This window comes from Microcaecilia unicolor, chromosome 1, assembly GCF_901765095.1.
Source record: "Microcaecilia unicolor chromosome 1, aMicUni1.1, whole genome shotgun sequence".
NCBI classification, from domain to species: Eukaryota; Metazoa; Chordata; class Amphibia; order Gymnophiona; family Siphonopidae; genus Microcaecilia; species Microcaecilia unicolor.
This window is the reverse complement of record NC_044031.1, coordinates 161,856,908-161,875,829: the sequence shown is the minus strand read 5'-3', so window position 1 is coordinate 161,875,829 and position 18,922 is coordinate 161,856,908. Positions and strand designations below refer to the sequence as shown.

The 18,922-nt window shown below is 40.8% G+C and overlaps 1 protein-coding gene across 1 annotated transcript; it reads right to left on the bottom strand.

Annotated features, from left to right (window-relative positions):
• Positions 1-8,840: 8,840 nt before the first annotated feature.
• IL6 (interleukin 6) lies at positions 8,841-16,617 on the bottom strand. Its single transcript, XM_030204731.1, has 5 exons — positions 16,599-16,617; positions 16,267-16,478; positions 12,808-12,921; positions 12,513-12,659; positions 8,841-9,026 (listed from the first exon to the last, which is right to left on the bottom strand). The coding sequence occupies exons 1-5, from the start codon at positions 16,615-16,617 to the stop codon at positions 8,841-8,843; spliced, it is 678 nt and encodes a 225-aa protein (XP_030060591.1).
• Positions 16,618-18,922: the final 2,305 nt, after the last annotated feature.

Genomic DNA, 18,922 nt, shown 5'->3' with positions numbered 1-18,922 from the left:
ATCTGGCAAAATGACATGCTTCTGCTACAAGAGTTCCAAAAAAACTGTGTCAGTTCACAAAGAAATCAAAGATATAAGCAACATAACAGTAAAGAGAAGTGAAGAAACATACCTAAAAAGATTTCCTTCCTGATTTCCTGTGGTACTTTGCCTCGGGAACGTCTCTCTGTAAGGTCCAGCAGTAGTCGGACAACATTGCGGCATTCCATTTGCTTTGATAATGCTTTTCCATCTGAGAAATGTCCTGGTGGAACCGTTCTAACGGATTCGATATCATTACAAAAGACCATGTCACCTTCCTTGGAGAAATATTCAGAAAAAATAGCATATCGATCACAAAAAACACTCACTTTCGTATCGCAAGAAAGAAGATTCCATCCTTTTAATCTCGAACCTAAAAGCTCAGCCTGTTGCTTCGACAAATTTAAATCACGAACAAGATCGTTGAGATCCCCTTGTGTCAAAAAGTGGGGCACATTTGATTCACAGAGGTCCTGAAGTGATGGGTCGGTATGCATATCCCCTTCTCTGTCTTCTGCATGTTCGCCACTGTATTCATCTTCACTCACTATCAAATTCTCAGGAGGCACTGGTACTGGCAATTCTTCACTGTGACATACAGGTCTTATAGCAGATGGTAAGTTAGGATATTGCACAGTTTTCCTTGTTTTCGAGGTGATTCCTGCTATTTTTGTCAGATAGAAATAACAGTCTGTTGTGTGATCCGTTGGTTCCCTCCAAATCATGGGAATAGCAAAGGGCATGCGACGTCTTCCTTTTAACCAGCCTGTCAGGAGTGTAACACACATCAAACAGCAAATGTGGGGAGCCCATTTGCGGTCCTGTTCACCAACCTTACACCCGAAATATAGTTTGTAGCACTTTTGTACAAGAGGATTAAGTTTTCGTTTTTGCGATTTCAGAGTAAACTCTCCACAGATATAACAAAAAGAATTTGGGCTATTTGCACAGGTACGAGGCATTTCTTCTGAAATGACACAAAACACAAACCTTCACAAACGTAGAACTACAAGCAGTCACTTCCAACAGCAATTGTTGACTGAACTCCCAATGCTGAGATACAGGTGGCAACTGACGCAACAGAACGTGTTTGAACATGTTCGAGCATGACTCATGGGCAATGTTGCCAAACCTCCCTTATTTCCTGGTGGTGGCTTTCTAAGGGTTTTGTATTGTAATTCCTAGTATATTTCAATTGTTTTTCCAACAATTACAACTGCTGAATTAAATTAATCCACAGCAGGGTACCAAAATGCAGCATTTTCAAGAATTTTTATAAAAAGGGTAGCGTGTCACAAGAAAACTGAGCCCGATAGGCAAAAACTGATTTCATTTTCGAATTCAGCACCCATGACTTAGCTAAGAACACCATTCACATTCTTTGTAACAAAAATGCTGTTTACCAGTGTAATCAGTAAAAATAAAATATGGAAAAGAAAATAAGATGATACTTTTTTTATTGGACATAACTTAGTACATTTCTTGATTAGCTTTCGAAGGTTGCCCTTCTTCGTCAGATCAGAAATAAGCAAATGTTGGTAGATGACAGTGTATATAAGTGAAACATCAAAGCATTTCAGTGACAGTCTAACAGGATGGGGGTGGATAGGTGAGAGACAGGAAGATATGCATGGAGACAGGAGCGTGACAAAGCAGTACAATTTGCATGCTATTAGCTCTGATTATAGAGGCGGTATAGCCCCACACTCTTCCGGTGCTATTTTTAGAGCACTGTTTGGAACAGCGCGGGGTTTCTGATCATCTACCTGGGAGGGCCTTTTCACAGTTTGGACCATTACATGATGATCTGACTCCTTCACAGGCTTCTCACTTCAAATGTATTACTCCCACTAGTCTAGTACTTGGAATCAGCACTGTGCTAATTTAGAATAGAACTTCACAAAAATATCAGAGTGTTGCAGGTAAAAGCTTAAATTGAGCAAGCACTTCTAGGAAAAGCAATGACATATTTTACAAACAGGAACTACACAGATGATATTCTCCTGATTGGTTACACAGATCCTGACAATCCTGATCTTGCTCAATTGCACCAGTCTTGATGTTGTTTCAAAATGGCTACATGAGAACCAGCTTATATTAAACCCAATGAGAATAGCAACTTGGATTATTGGACCACTTTTTTGACATCCCTTGTACCTCTGTTACTTGGTTCTCCAATTAATTTGGTGGATTTCTTTAAATTATTTGGGATTCATCACTGATTATCAACCTTCCTTTGGACCTCAAGTATCTGCTCTCAAGAAACGTAGCTTCCTAACTTTACAACAGTTTTGGTCTGTATGAGGCAGCTCAACTTTATTATACGCCCCAATAGTATCACATCTTGATTACTGTGACTTCAATTTGTCCAAAATACAGTCATTAAGACTTTGTGCCGTGTGTAGAAATTTGACCATATTACACCTTTGCTTACCAACTGCATTACTTCCCTATTCAGTTCAGAATCCAGTTCAAGATTCTGAATTTTGGCCCACAAAGCTCTATATACTGGTACACACTTTTATTTGTTGTCTTTAAATTATTCCATATATCCCTACCTGTCTCCTCTGATCAACTCAAGAATTCTATCAATCCCAGCAGTGTCACACATACAGTTGGACTCCATAAGGTATAGTGCCTTTTTTGTATTGCACCTGCTTTCTGAAATGTGCTGCACCCTTCTTCTATGTACAATCATAGAAAAAGTTTAGGGCTGCTTTAACAACAGATATATTTATTTTTAAAATGTATACCCAAGTAGCTTACAAAGAAAATATACATAAAATTATCCACCCGTAAACAAGAAGTTAAAACTAATATAAGAATAGCCATACTAGGTCAGACCAATGGTCCATCTAGCCCAGTATCCTGCTTCCAACAGTGGCCAATCCAAGTCACAAGTACCTGGCAGAAACTCAAATAATAGCAACATTCTGTGTTACCAATCCCAATGCAAGCAGTGGCTTCCCCATGTCTTTCGACTATGGACTTTTCCTCAGGAACTTCTCCAAACCTTTAAAACCCAGTTACGCTAACCCTTGTTACCACATCCTCCAGCAGCGAGTTCCAGAGCTTAACTTTTCACTGAGTGAAAAAATATTTCCTTCTATTTGTTTTCCATGTAATTTCATTGAGTGTCCCCTGGTCTTTGTACTTTTTGAGGTGAAAAATTGATTTGCTTTTACCCGTTTTACACCACTCAGCATTTCATAGACCTCAATCATAGCCCTCATCTGTCTCTTTTCCAAGCTGAAGAGCCCTAACCTCTTTAGCCTTTCCTCTTATGAGAGGCATTCCATCCCCTTTATCATTTTGGTCGCTCTGCTTTGAACCTTTTCTAATTCCACTATATCCTTTTTGAGATACATCAACCAGAACTGAATGCAATACTCAAGGTGAGGTTGCACCATGGAGCAATACAGAGGCATTATAATAATCTTAGTCTTATTCTGCATCCTTTTCCTAATAATTTCTAGCATCCTGTTTGCTTTTGTGGCTGGGCAGAAGATTTCAGCGTATTGTCTAAAATGACACCTAGATTTTTTGTTGAGTGCTGACTTCTCCTAAGGTGGACCTTAGTCTTAGGTAACTGATTTGGATTATTCTTCCCATTATGCATCACTTTGCATTTGTCCACATTAAATTTCATCTGTGATTTGGCAGAACCATTTGCAGAGGACACAAAATCACTGTGTGTGTGAGATTGCAGAAAGACCTTGTGAGACCAGAAGACTTGGACATTCCGATATAATTTGGGTTATTCCGATATAATTTGGGTTATTCTTCCCTGTGCGCCTTACTTTGAAGACTTGGACATTCAAGTAAGGCGCACAGGGAAGAATAACCCAAATTATATCGGAATGATACTAGGTTCCACATTAGGAGTTCACCCAGGAAAGAAATCTAGGTGTCATTGTGGATAACATGTTGATCTTCTGCTCAGCGTGTGGCCAAAAATACGAAACATTTTAGGAGTTATTAGGAAAGGAATAGAGAATTAAGCAAGGAATATAGGGCTAGATTCTATAAATCACACTTAAAAAATTGGCTGTGAAAAAAATACACCTAGGCATATTTTATAAAGTATGCCTAAATTTAGACATATTTTATAGAATACGCCTACATTTCCATGTGGTTTATAGAATAGGCCGAGCACCTGTCTGCATGACTAAATTTAATTGTGGACTGTTACGCCAAGTAAAATGGTGTAAATGCCGATGCTTAAATTAGGTGTGGACCCAGGTGTATTCTATAATATATTTATTTATTTAGATTTTTTGCTCACACCTTTTTCAGTAGATTTTAGAATGCCTGCAACCCGCCTGTTCTATGCCCATGACCACGCCCCCTTTTCAGCTATATGCCTTAGAATTTATGCGCATCCTTTTATAGAATACATTTAGACAGTTGTGCATGTAAATTCTAATGCCAATTAGTGTCAATTTCTTGAAAATTGGCAATTACTGGTGCTGATTGGCTTGTTAACTAATTAAATTGCATGTGCAAATCCATAATATGACTGGATTTGTGCATACAATTTAAGTCACACTATATAAAATCTGGGGGTATTGCTCCATAGTGCAATCACACTTTGAGATTGTGTGTAATATTGGTCTCTGTTTCAGAAAAGATATAGTGGAATTAGACATGGTACTAAGAGGGTAAAGGGGATGGAATGACTCTCCTACTGAAAAGAGGCTAGTTCTCTTCAGCTTGAAGATGAGATGACTGAAGAAAGATATGATAAATGTTTATAAAATCCTGAGTGGAGTGGAACAGTTTGATAAACACAAAGGAATCCTATTCAGAACAAATGGATTCAAAGAATCATAGCTGATATTAGGTGGCAACACTGGTAATTAGGAAGGAAAGCCAGTGCTGAGCAGACTTCTATGGTCTGTGCTCTGATTGTGCCTGAACAAATTTGGAAGGGCTGGAGTGGAGCTTTTCAGGGGCTTCAATGACAACTACAGAAATTTTAGAACAAGGGAAAGGGGGAAATGGGACTTGATATACTGCCTTTCTGAGGTTTTTTTGCAATTACATTCAAAGCGGTTTACATATATTCAAGTACTTATTTTGTACCAGGGGCAATGGAGGGTTAATTGACTTGCCCAGAGTCACAAGGAGCTGCAGTGGGAATCAACTCAGTTCCCCAGGATCAAAGTCCACTGCACTAACCACTAGGCTACTCCTCCACTTTGGGCAGTGCTGGGCAGACTTTTACGGTCTATGCCCTGAAAATGGCAAGGACAAATCAAGGTCACAAAAACAAAGGTGGGAGGAAAAGATACTGTAGTTCCAAAAGGCACAGGCAACTCAAGAAATGAAAACTTCTAAAATAGTTTATTAACCAAAATCCACATGCAGTAAGAATGTCACCTGGGTTAGTTCCTAGGACACATTTATGAACCTGTTTTCAGCAAAGAAATAGCCTGGAACTTCATCTGTTTCATAAATGTGATCGCATTCATGTAGAAACTAAAAAGCCAGCTCATTGTTTGCCATTATATATAATATAATATAATTATTTATTTTTGAGGGGGGGGGAGGGTTGTATATATAAAAAAAGTATATATAAAACAAAATCTTACAGCAGAGGTGTACCTGTACTTCCCTGGTGCTGGGCTGCCACATAGTGTGGGGTTGCAGTGTAAGGATCTTTATTGGTAAAACGGCATGGCTGTGTACTTTTCAATAGTGCTTTCTGAAAATAACATTTTGTATATTTTCAAAAAACCTTGTGATAACTATTTTACAGTCCAGTTTGATTTATGAGTTTTCCTTATTTTTAGTTGAGATTTTAACAGGGCAGTTCTATAAACTGCCACCTAGAGGAACGTGTCACATGTGCACGTCAAAGGCGCCTCTTTGTGCACTAAGGGGTCCCTTTTACTAAGGTGTGCTGAAAAATGGTCTGCGTGTATTGGATGCGTCCCCAAAAAAGGGACCTTTTTTTTTTTTTTTAAATTTTGCTGAAAATGGACGTACGGCAAAATAAAAATCATTGTGTGTCCATTTTGGGCCTGAGACCTTACCACCACCCATTGACTTAGCGGTAAGGTCTCATGAGTTAACCGGGCAGTAATCATCAGCATGCGTACACTGCCGGTTAGTGCCACGTGGTAGAAAATAGACATTTCTTTCTGCCGCGCGTTTTAGAAGCGCATAGAAATTAGAATTACTGCCAGGGGCACACGGTAGCTGGGCGATAGTTCTAATTTGATGTGCATTGTACACACGTAGGTGCCTACCCATCTTCTTAAAAGGGCCCCTATGCGTGATTCTGTATAGTAGCGCCTAAGCCCCATAGCACCTAACTGCAAGAGGGATGTTCAAGGGGGTGGAGCTTGAGTGGGACATAAGTGTGTCTCTAATTATGTGTGTGGTTTATAAAATACTATATATGTGTCACGTGGTGTACTTAGGAGCCCTTGTACCAAGCTACAGTAAAAAGGGCTGTGCGCTAGTCGAGTTTGCTGCACGCTGCTTACCCTGAGATTGATAGCATGTAAATTATGGAACGCCCATGAAATGCCCATTTCCCTGCCTATAACCACGCCCCTTTTGCCTGCACACCTTAGAAGTTTGGTGCACATCGTTACAGAATAAACAAAGCAATTTCTGTGCCTAAATTCTAATCAGTGCCAATTAGTGCTCATTATTGCTTAAGTGCTGCTATCAGCGCTCATTAGCTTGTTAAGTTAGGTGCATTGTTATGGAATCTGTGTCAATTTAGACGCTCTAAACGTGCTATATAGAATGCGAGGGAAAATGTCCAACTTTTGGGAATGCCCAAGTCCCACCCAAAACACTCCCCCCCCCCCCCAACATGCCCCTTGAAATTTGGATGAACCGGAATAAAATGTCTCAAATCAGAGTTTTGAAAATCGCAACTTTGATGTTTTTGTGAGAAAAAATATCCTTCTGCCACTTTATGACATTTTTCAGACATTTTTCTCTTTTGAAAATGAGGACCATAGTCTCTTGCATAAGTATCATCGTAGGAGAACGTACCACTACTCAATTGTTAGGCAGGAACTGGGCAGCAGGGCTGCTGATAGACTGAGCTGGACCTGGGGCAGGGCCACTACCCCCCCCCCCCCCGGATTGGCACCGCCACTGCCGACCCCCCAGGATTGCCACCACTGCCGCCCGCCAGAACTGCAAATACCCTGGCTGGTGGGCATCCCGAGGCCCCACCAGCAGAAGAGGTCTTCCTCAAGCGCTGCTCTTTCCTCTGCTGCATTGCCTTCCCATGCGGCTGCTTTTCTCTCACATCGTGCATGCTCGGTTTCAAAACCGAGCATGCGCAGCCTAAGGGCCCAGCAGCCCACTTCTACCATACTTCATACCTCTAAATAAGTGTGAAAGTATACATTATTAGAATTGCTTTTAGCACCCAAATCCACATGTAGTAACAAGCTGTGTCTATCCAGGGCTGGCTCTATCATTGAGTGACTGTGTTTTTCAGAAGTGGTCCTGCTATATAGCTCCACCTTTCATATTCTACTTATACAAATGAGACCCTGAAATGAATCTCTACAAATGGCCCCACATCTCTTCCCCCATTGGCTACCTTTGTATCTATCTCCTTATAGACTGGTTCAGATGTGTTCCCATATTTTAATGGATCTAGGCTTTAGAAATTATTATTTACACTGCAGGTTACCAGAATACCGAGCAAATCAAGTACAATATAAGTACAGTGCAACACAGCAAGTTCATTTGGCAAAACATTGTAGAATAACTAACTGACAAATGTCCAATGTGAGTCTGAAAGGTGACTTTATTTTTTTACAAATATAAATAAATATACATATACAAAAATATTAAGCTTAATATTTTTAAAAGTTTTCAAATACATTGGCACTTTTCAGTATATAAAATCTTTCAAGTATGTGCAGGAAGGAATTAAGTCACATTTTTAAAATGAAATATTCATACATAATTTCTAGACTGAAAATAGCCTGTCCAAAACAGTGAACAAAGAGATCCTTTTACTAAGCTGCGGTAGAAAGTGGCCTTAGTGTGCTCATATGTAGGTTTTTGCTGCAAGCTAAATCCATTTTTACTGCAGCTGGAAAATGGCTGATTTTCCATTTTTCCTATTAATGGCCATATGCTGATGTTGCCATTAGCGCATGGCCATTAAAAACAATTAGTCTGTGAGCATTTACTGACATATTTCGTAGGCAGTAAGGGCTCATGTGCTAATCCTGCGCAAATCGGTGTGCAATAATATAGCTGTGCTAACTGATTAGTGCAGAAATGGCCACTCTTCATCCCCCAAAACACCACCTCTGTGGAAAAATGAAAAGCACATGCAGATTAGGAACTTAGAGGGTCTTTTCCTAAGCCACACTAGCGTTTTTGACATGCACTAAAAATAAGTGTGTGCTAAATGCTAGACACACCCATATATTCCTATGGGTATCTCTAGCCTTTAGTGTGCACTAACAACACTAGTGCAGCTTAGTAAAAGGCCTCCTTATCGCAGGATGCCTGAACGCATTCCCCAGTAAGCCTTTTAAACCTGCAATAAGCTCACATTAGTGATTACCGCAGCTTAGTAAAAAGACCCCCAAATTTGTAACAGAATACAATACAATACAATACACATCATTACACCGTTGATTGAATAAAAATAAAAACATCTAGCAATAAGTTATATAAATAAGCGTGTATAAATATTTTAAATATAATAAATATAAATCAATTAGGCATGAATGTTTCATTCTTGATAAAGAATAACATTTTTCACCTGCTAAACACAGCAGATTTGTAACAACAGAAAGAGCTCACTTGAATTAAAACATTCATACTTCAAGATTTCTCTTTGTAATGAGAAAGCGGATGGCCCTGATGGTTTTCTCTATGAAGAGAGTGAAGTCCCGCAGGATGAGGCGAGTGCTGACTTTTTGCAGCCAGGGATCATTTGATAGGAGACCTTTCATAAGCTCTAGTTTATCAGTTTGTGTCACCGGCACTGCACTGGGGTTTATCTGTAACAAAGAAACCCAAAATTCTTTATTTTATCAAGCTGTTAAAAGGGATTTTATAGTAAATCTTGCTGTATGTAAAGGAGGAACTTTGGAGGTTGAACAATTTTGATTCTTAAAAAACAAATCTCTGTATATTAAGGACATGCAGATATATGAGAAATATATTTGTATATTTGAAATTACTAACGCGTATATAAAACAGAAAAACAATTTTAGAAAATGTCTTTATATATGAACCTTACACATGTAGTCTGATCAAGGTTGTTTTTATGGTGGTTCATGAGCTGTTTCTTTTTTTCAGAGAAAAACCACAAACTGCAAACTAGACCACTAAAAGTCTTTTCTCTATATTTATTTATTAGCATTTATTTACCACCTTTTTGAAAGAATTCACTTAAGGCAGTATACAGTAAGAATAAATCAAAGATAAGCAATAGGCAACTACAGCAGTAAAATATTAAAATAATACAAAGTATGGCATATTATATTACTTACAATGTCAACACAATATGTAATAGAACATTCTATATATTAATTCAAACGCTCTGATAACTAATTTTGCAAAACTTATTTATTAATATTGAAGGAACAAGGAACTATGGACAAGAGAGGGTAGTCTGAACTTCCATGTATTGATGTCACAGGGCACAGATTTTGGGAGGCACAAGAGTGTATCTGTGGAAGTATCCACAGGGTCTCATTTAGGTTCTGCAGCTTTTACAGTTTGTTTTGCAAGTGTAAGGACTGAGCAGGCAATTTTAAAGCTAGTTAAACTGAATTGGGGCTTTTTGCATTATTTCCTGAATTTTCAAAGGACAAATTTGCATGCTTCTAACAAATACTCAAGGTATTATTTTAAAAAGCAATTCCAGAATCTCGAGGGTTTCTTGGTGCACACCCCATGTGTTAACTAGAAAAGGCATTTCAGAAGCTAGTTTTTGTACATTTAGAATTAAAATAACCTCTTCAATAGGCAGGTGAAATGTGCATCCTAGATTTATTCATTTACATAAGTAGTGCCATACTGGGAAAGACCAAAGGTCCATCTAGCCCAGCATCCTGTCACCGACAGTGGCCAATCCAGGTCAAGGGCACCTGGCACGCTCCCCAAACGTAAAAACATTCCAGACAAGTTATACCTAAAAATGCGGAATTTTTCCAAGTCCATTTAATAGCGGTCCATGGACTTGTCCCTTAGGAATCTATCTAACCCCTTTTTAAACTCCGTCAAGCTAACCGCCCGTACCACATTCTCCGGCAACGAATCCCAGAGTCTAATTACACGTTGGGTGAAGAAAAATTTTCTCCGATTCGTTTTAAATTTACCACACTGTAGCTTCAACTCATGCCCTCCAGTCCTAGTATTTTTGGATAGCGTGAACAGTCGCTTCACATCCACCCGATCCATTCCACTCATTATTTTATACACAATGACATATGATAAAACAAAGGAATGTTGTGTTGTCAATGTTTTCAACTAACCACTCAAAAGATAGACATATGCAGATTGCTAATCTATTACTGTACATTTTAAAACCCTGATAAAGATAAAAAAAATAGTATTTCTTGAATGATTCTAACATTGCTGTATGCTATAAAATTTGGTTATAATCCAAAGGCATCATGCTTCCATTACCCATGAGGAGGGCCATTTTCAATATGACGTCTAAGCCAGACTTTGGAAGTTTTGCTCAAAATGTCCAGAATCCAAGTGGAGAATATAGTGATTTTCGAAACAGCAAAATGTCTCTCTCTTTTATTTTAAATGGCTACTTGCCAGATGTTTTTGTGCATTTATCTTTTTGGTCCATTTAAAAAAAAAAAAAAAGTACAAGTGAAAAGTGAAAAACGCACAAAATCAAGCCATTGGGATGTAGGAGAAGTCAGCATTCTTAGGGGCCCTTTTACTAAGCCGCGTAGGTGCCTGCACGCACCCAATGCACGCCAATACGTAACTACTGCCTGGCTACCGAGTGGCCTGGGCGGTTCTGGCATTCGGCGCTAACCGGGTGGTAATCGGCATTGTAAGTGCACTGATGATTACCACCCAGTTAATGTGTGAGACCTTACCGCTAAGTCAATGGGTAGCGGTAAGGTCTCAGGCCCAAAATGGATGTGTGCCAATTTTCATTTTGCTGCACGTCCATTTTCGGCCCCCCCACCAAAAGGCCTTTTTTTGCAGGTGTGCTGGAAAATGAACCTGCTTGCATCCAATGCGCGCATCTACATCAGTGCAGGCCACTTTTCAGTGCACCTTAGTAAAAGGACCCCTTAGTAAACGGGCCACACAGACATCCCAGCAGAGCAGTGGGGCACCTAGGGGGCAACGACGTCAGACTTCGAAGTGGATTTCAACAGCGCCTATCACAGCAGCATGGCCACGGAGGCCGAAGATGAATTTTAAACACCGCGGGGCGGCTGGCGGGGGTTTGGGGTCCCCCGCCGGCTGAAGAAGAAGTTTTTACGGCAGCGGCAGGTGGAAGCAGACCTCGGCTGGCGGGGGTTGGGGTCCCCCGCCAGCAAAAGTAAGAACGGCAGCGGGGGAGGGTTGGCGGCGGGAGGGGGGTGGAGAGAGTCATTGGTGGCGGTGGGGGCTCGGCGGCGGCGGCGGCGGCGGTGGGGGGGGGGCTAAAATGTGCCCCCTCCCTCTGGCTCTGGCCCCCCCTACCGCCGGAGTCCAGATACGCCCCTGCTTTGGGGCTCATTTTCAAAACAGAAAAAAAGAGGCACAAAGTGACAGATGGACTTTTTTTTGTCCAAAACGTCCAAAATAGGGTATAATCTGGAGAAATTTAATGTGACTGACTTCAAACAGCATTATATAGGATACCTTCTAATTAATAATTATTCAGATAAGCTTTCTCTTTCATAAAGATGAAATAAAAAAATTAAAATATGTATTGATGTCATATCCTCTTTTTAATGCATAAATGAAGTTTCCTTTTTGTGGTGTAAACTATGTACTTCAGCAAATATATGCAGTTTTGCATGTTTTTCACTTCCACAATGTGTGTGAAGCCTTCAGTTTGGCTAACAAATGTCAGAATCTTGAAAAGGGAAGACAACAGGAGATTCCTGAGACAGGGCATAGACCGGTAAAGTTGAGAAATGAGGAACTGCATAACTCCTCATGTAGTATAGCCTCATCCAAGTGAGTTTTTTTTTTTAACCAACATTGCCCTCAGGCCGCTCTGTCTGAAATGCAACCAAGTATGTGCAGAGGAGATTAAGGGCCCTGTTTACTAAACTGTGCTGTTGGCGCACTAACATTTTTAGCGCACTATAATTAGTGCACGCTAGCCCTAGAGACACCCACAGGAATGTAAGGGTGTCAAATGCTAGCACATCTTAGTAAACAGGGCCCTAAAAGACAGAAACAAAATGGGAGAACTTCCACAAAGAAACAGCGATCCATCTCAGAGGCAAATATATTATGTAAATGATCTCTTTTTTTTAGAGTTTAATGCATTGTGAAAATTAACTCACCATCAGCTTTACCACATCTGCCAGATGCCTTGTTTTGTGCCGTAAGGATTCAGCTAGTTTCCCTTCGGTAGAAAATGTGTTCTCCACAACTAAGAGGTATATTTGGAATTCTGCAAGACCGCTGGAGATCTTTTTCAAGCATTTCTCCTGTAATAATAACATAATCATATTTTATTCATTTTTAAAATTTATTTATGCAAATGTGTAGCCTGCAAATCTTAAAGTCCTATATGAAAAAATGCATGGGCAATTGGTGCTTTATATACAGAGACGAGATATGCAATTTCTTATTTACCTGTTTAAATCCAGATCGGAAGCATCCATCTTCTGCTCTAATCTTTGGGAGGTCCAGACTGTTTTGCACAAATACTTCCATGCTGTTATCGCATACAGCATATTTATTACACAGCTGAGAAAAGAGAGAAAAAAAAGACTGTTATTGCACATTGTTCCAAGATATAAGTTCAGGAAACAGTATGATTGAGAAAGTGCTCAGTATACACCAGTGGTTCCCAAACCTGGAGCCCTGTTTGCTAAGGAACGTTATAGGCGTGTTAATGTTTTTATAATGCGCATTAACCATGTACATGCCTACAATATCCCTATAGGTGGCAATGTGGTTAGTGCACGTGCTAAAAACACTAATGCACCTTAGTAAACAGGATCCTGGAGGCACCCCAGCCAGTCAGGTTTTCAGGATACGCACAATGACTATTCATGGAGAGATCTGCATGCAGTGGAGGCAGTACGTGCAAATCTCTGTCATTAATATTCATTGTGGATATCTAAAACTCTGACGGGCTGGGGTGCCTCCAGGACCAGGTTTGGCAATCCCTCGACTATAAACAGGGCCGGATTAAGGCCAATTGATGCCCCTGGCAGGACACACCTACCCAGTCAGGTTTTCAGGATACCCATAATGAAGATGAATGAGAGAGATTTGCATAGAATGGAGGCAGCACATGCAAATCCATCTCATGAATTATTTATTGTGGGTATCTTGAAAACCTAAGTGGCTAGGTGTGTCCTGAGGACTGTGTCGAGAACCCCTGCTCTAAGCACAGCCCAACAGTGGTGCCCCCTCGGCCCTTTCAGTGCTTAACTGGCAAGACATTAAGGGCTCTGTTTACAAAGGCGTGGTAGCATTTTTAGCATGCGCTAGTCATGTAGACACCCATAGGAATATTATGGGCATCTACACGGTTGCTAATTTTTAGCGCGCACTAAAAACATTAGTGCGCCTTTGTAAACAAAGCCCTAAGACTCAATAAGTGCTGAGAAATATCATCATTGTATTCATAAATCCCCTTTTCCCTTAATTGTATTTTTGTAAAGCGTTTAGGTCGCCAAGGATATATAGGTGGTATATCAAATTTATTTTTATTTATTTATTGTTAGGATTTATTTACCGCCTTTTTGAAGGAATTCACTCATGAAATGAGCATGAACATTATTGCATGAAACAAAACATCAGACCTATTTATAATGATTAGAAAAACCCTGAAATTCATGTTGGATAATGGGTGTGGCAGACAGCAGTGAAAGAGTTAAGGGCATGAAAGCTAGGGGGAAAACTGTGGTGCCCTAAGCACCTTCTTATTTTGCTCAACGGTTAATCCAGGGCTGTATACACAGTGTACTCCTAGAACTGTTGAAACAGAACCATATTTCATGCTGAAGTAGACTTTTTAAAACTTTAAGTAGCAGGACATGACAAGTTATATAGGGCAAAGTGCAGCTATGAAAACTGCATTACTATGAGCAACCAAAATTAAGCTAATAGTAGGAATTGTAATCTTATATACGTCACACTTTTTATTTCTTCAAACAACAGTTGTAGCTTTTATAGATAATTTAATATGTGAATAAAATGTACTAAATTCTTAAAATCCTCCTCCCCCGTTTGTTTTGGTTTTGATTATTTTTGAGAAAATACTAATATTTGAAGTTTCTGAACAGTTCTCTTAGCTGCTCCCGCCATTCTGAATCTAAGGGGAAGTACTGCTACATTGACACCCTTTCCCCCTCCCCCCCTCCCTTTTACAGGCATCACATTCATATCGGTGAAGCAAGAAGAAATGAAGAACGGATTGAGGGGAAAAGGTTTTTAAAAATGTGAAGTATGATCTTTGTTAAATCAGGTTACCCTTAAGGGAAGGTGAAACACCAGTTTAAGAGGCTGATTTAAAACATATTTTGACCGCCTATCAAATACCTAAGCGGAGTAAAAGAAAACAACCATAACAATAACATAAAATCACATATAACAAAGTCCAGCTTCTTTAGGCACAGCTGGTACTGCGGTAGCCCAATGATTTAGTGCAGCAGGCTTTGATCCTAGCAACCTGGGTTTGATTCCCACTACAACTCCTTGTGACCTTGGGCAAGTCACTTAACCCTCTGTTGCCACAGGGACAAAGACTTAGATTGTGAGCCCTCTAGGGACAAAGTACCTGCATATATTTGTGTAATGCTATAATGGGACCCAGAATGGAATCTGGGCTCTGGGTCCAGGCACTGCCCACCACTTGGGCAACACTTGGCGCTTCCATGTGTCAGAAGCAGGGGGTGGGTACATTCTGGAATGTCATTTAAATACCAGCACCACCCATTCTGCAGCAAGCAGCTGGAACTGAAACAGTTTGGGGAGGGTCTTCACTCAAGTCCTACACTAGCTGCTGCTTCCCCCTGCCCCCCACCCTCCCCTCTGCCTTTAGTACTGGGAAAGGTTTGCTTTGTCCACAACTTTTTGATGAATCAGGACCTAGGTTTTCTGAGCAGTAAACACATGGTGGTGCTTGTATTTATTTATTTATTTATTTATTTACCACCTTTTTGAAGGAATTCACTCAAGGTGGTGTACAGTAAGAATACCATGTACCATGTTTAGAATCAATAGGACAGCAGGATTTTTCTGTTCCATTACATAATTGTCACGATTATGCATTTCTGGTGATATATAAGAATTTAGTGTATTTTTCCTATGATGAATATTTGCTTCTGTGATATATGAAGTGGCTTGCTGTTTTTAAACTGACTTCAGCAAAAAGAATAAAGAAAAAGATAGTGGTAGACGATTTATGACTAAGCAACTCTTGAGTAGTTTTAAGATGACTAAGTAAGTTATTTTAAACTACAGAAGTTCCCTTTACTTATGAACCATGCACTTCTGCAGAGAAAACGCGATCGGTACTGTAAGCGTATGGGGTAAGATACTGAGAGCGGCTTAAAATCGCCATATATTTTCTCAGGGCCATGCAGGGTGCCTTCCTATAAGAAAAGTGCGAATATGCTCCTTGGTGCATGTGTGGTACTAAAATATTAAATATATAAGCATCCACTCCACTCCCACAGCCCCCCTTAGAATATTCATCTCCTTCCAAGACCCCCCACCCAGGTCTACCTTAAGTATGTCCTGGTAGTCTATTCCTCCCTATGCGCTCCTGCCCGTGTCGGATCCCGGTCACAGGTGGCGTAGACCGCTAGCGACAGTACCGGGAGACTACCGCTAGAGGTCGCGGCACTCTTTGGAACCCAGAGTCAGCAGGGCAGGAACAAATTGGCATGGCTCCTGCCCGTCTTACCTTGGATCTGTGGACCACCAGCACTTCGTTACAGGGGGTGGGATGGCGTAGACACACACACAAACCTCAGAGCATACTCAGACTTGTATATGTGTGCGTACAATTTGGTTGTGCCGTGTGTTTACGCATATTTGTGGAACTTTTAATATAGTCTGAGATGATGCGCTCACCTCTTCTTTCAAGGTTGCCGCTTCTCTCTGGATCAGCAAGGCCAGGGACAAATACTTGGGCGGTGGGGTGTCGGAGCTTGACCCTCCCAAAGGCTCGTCCAGTTCCTCCCCGGAGAAATCGGCCGGAGGTAGAACAGCTGCCCGTGCCAGGCTCCGGCTGGCAGCCAGGAACAGGAGCCACGCCAGGACCACGGCTGCCGGGAAGGAGATGTCTGCCAAAGACACGGGGAAGGAAAACACTGAGCACACAGCAGCCGATCCATCCCAGCCTTCCTGCCCGCTGCCCTTTCGCCCTCTATTATTGCTTTTTCCGGAGTTTCTTGCCTACTTACTTCTGTGTTGGAGCTCCATGCTGCTTGCTGGGCTCTTTTCCTTTTGGGGTTGGCAGCCGGGTTAGAGTCCACGGAGCAGAGTGAGCTGCATGCCCCATGCTTGCTGGTGTATTTATTGGGGGGCCGGTGTTATTCATGCTTTCCAGGGAAAGTCCGGCTTTGTTCCATCATTTTATTTTGCAAGTGAAGGCTGATAGCAGGGGGAGGGGCGATTATGGGAAGGACAGTCGGAATGGGTTACTGGGCTCTCCTGAATGAGGTCATCGCAATCTCTACACATCGGCGTTCCTTTTTTTTCTCTTAAGTATGAGAAAACGCAGTTTATTCGAAAGGTTTTTTAAACGGATATCATTGCCGACGAAACTCGGAAATTAGTCAACCTAGTTGCCCACAACTTGTGCCCCCTTTTCTTTGCCAGGTCCTGTAACTTTCAATACGTGGAAAATGTTGGCAAATACTGTGTTTTCGTTATTGCATCCCTTTTATTTTTATTCTGATGTATGATCTCCGCCTGGAGAAATCCTTTCAGCGACAAGCTTGTGTCGTGGGCCGATGCTGAAATGGTTTTTTCTTGATTATGTTGGCAAAGCAGTTATGTACAAGATACCCCTGCCATATCTCCCATTTTCATGCCATTGTAATGGTGATATTTCTGTTACCAACTGATATATAGAATAACATGGGAAAAAGAAATCATATGTACTAGTATCACAAAATTTGACATGAACATGCCTGAAATAAATGACCTCTAATGGATTATCAAGGTATATTTTGAAAGGAGGCAATTTGTGTCTGTTAGTACATTTAGCAGCTTTGCATTCAAATCCATGAATCATGAGAATCGTATGCCACCAAAAGGTGATATTTAGTAAAGATGCATTTTTCCAATTTGAAAAGAAAAATCATTTGTATGGTAATGGCTAAAACGATATCTAGTAAATGAGATTGCTACTTACCTCTAAGTGGAGTGGAGGAGTAGCCTAGTGGTTAGTGCAGTGGACTTTGATCCTGGGGAACTGGGTTCAATTCCCACTGCTGCTCCTTGTGACTCTGGGCAAGTCACTTAACTCTCTATTGCCCCAGTACAAAAATAAGTACCTGAATATATGTAAACTGCTTTGAATGTAGTTGCAAAAACCTCAAAAAGGCAGTATATCAAGTTCCATTTCCCTATTTGAGATTCTACATGGAATGTTGCTATTCCACTAAACATTCCATGTAGAAGCCTGCCCTTGCAGATCAGCAACACAGCCGCGCAGGCTTCTATTTCTGACAACAGAAGCCTGCGCGGCTGTGCAAGGGCAGGCTGCTACATGGAGTGCTGCCAGTGGAGGAGTAGCCTAGTGGTTAGTGCAATGGACTTTGATCCTGGGGAACTGAGTTTGATTCCCACTGCAGCTCCTTGTGACTCTGGCAAGGAGAGGCAAGTCACTTAACCCTCCATTGCCCCTGGTACAAAATAAGTACCTGAATATATGTAAACCGCTTTGAATGTAGTTGCAAAAACCTCAGAAAGGCAGTATATCATTTCCCTTCCCTTTCCCCAAGGGATTAGACAGAGCTAGGTCTAATAGAAGTATGTGAAACATCAAATCTTCTGTTACAGAAAACATTCTTAATTGCTCACCAGTGTCCAAAAAAAAATAGAAGCAGGGGGCAATAATATATCATGTGCTTTAGGCTCCTCTGGTAGAGGCACAATGCAAGCAATTATCACTTTGTAGAAGGCCAGCCTTAAGCATTTTCTGCCGGATTCTATATATTGCACCTAGCATTTTGTGCCTAAATCTAAGCATATTTTTTTTGGTTACATTTGTACCTTGCGCTTTCCCACTCATAGCAGGCTCAATGCGGCTTACATGGGGCAATGGATATTCCATAACAATGCAAGTAACTTAAATGACTTAACAAGCCAATCAGCTTTGTTAACAGCACTTAACAAGCAATAAGGAGCACTAATTGGCAGTAATTAGAATTTACACACATAACTCGCTAAGCGTATGCTGTAATGAACTGCGTCTAAATTCTAAAGCATGCAGTTCAAAAGGGGCGGGGAAATGGCCATTTTTGTGGGCACTCCCAAATTTAGGCATGTTGTTATAGAATATGGCCCAGTCTGCGTAAATCTGCACCCAGGGATTTATACCATATTTTTGTTGGTGTAAATGGATGTGCGTAGTTTCAATCTTATAGTATACACTTAGTCGGAAATTATTTCCGTGCGGATTTTCTAGGTGCCATATATAGAATCTCCCCTTTTATGTGGAGTCCATGGTGCTCTGTGAATTAGAAAGTACAATGTTTGTGTAAGGCTAGTGGAAAGA

What these genes read in the sequence shown, in the direction of transcription:
- IL6 (XM_030204731.1), bottom strand. An exon ending in CGGCAACCTTGAAAGAAGAG is followed by an intron (nt 12,922 to 16,266) that starts GTGAGCGCATCA and finishes CTCTTTTCTCAG; the next exon opens with CTGTGTAATAAATATGCTGT. An exon ending in TCCGATCTGGATTTAAACAG is followed by an intron (nt 12,660 to 12,807) that starts GTAAATAAGAAA and finishes TTATTATTACAG; the next exon opens with GAGAAATGCTTGAAAAAGAT.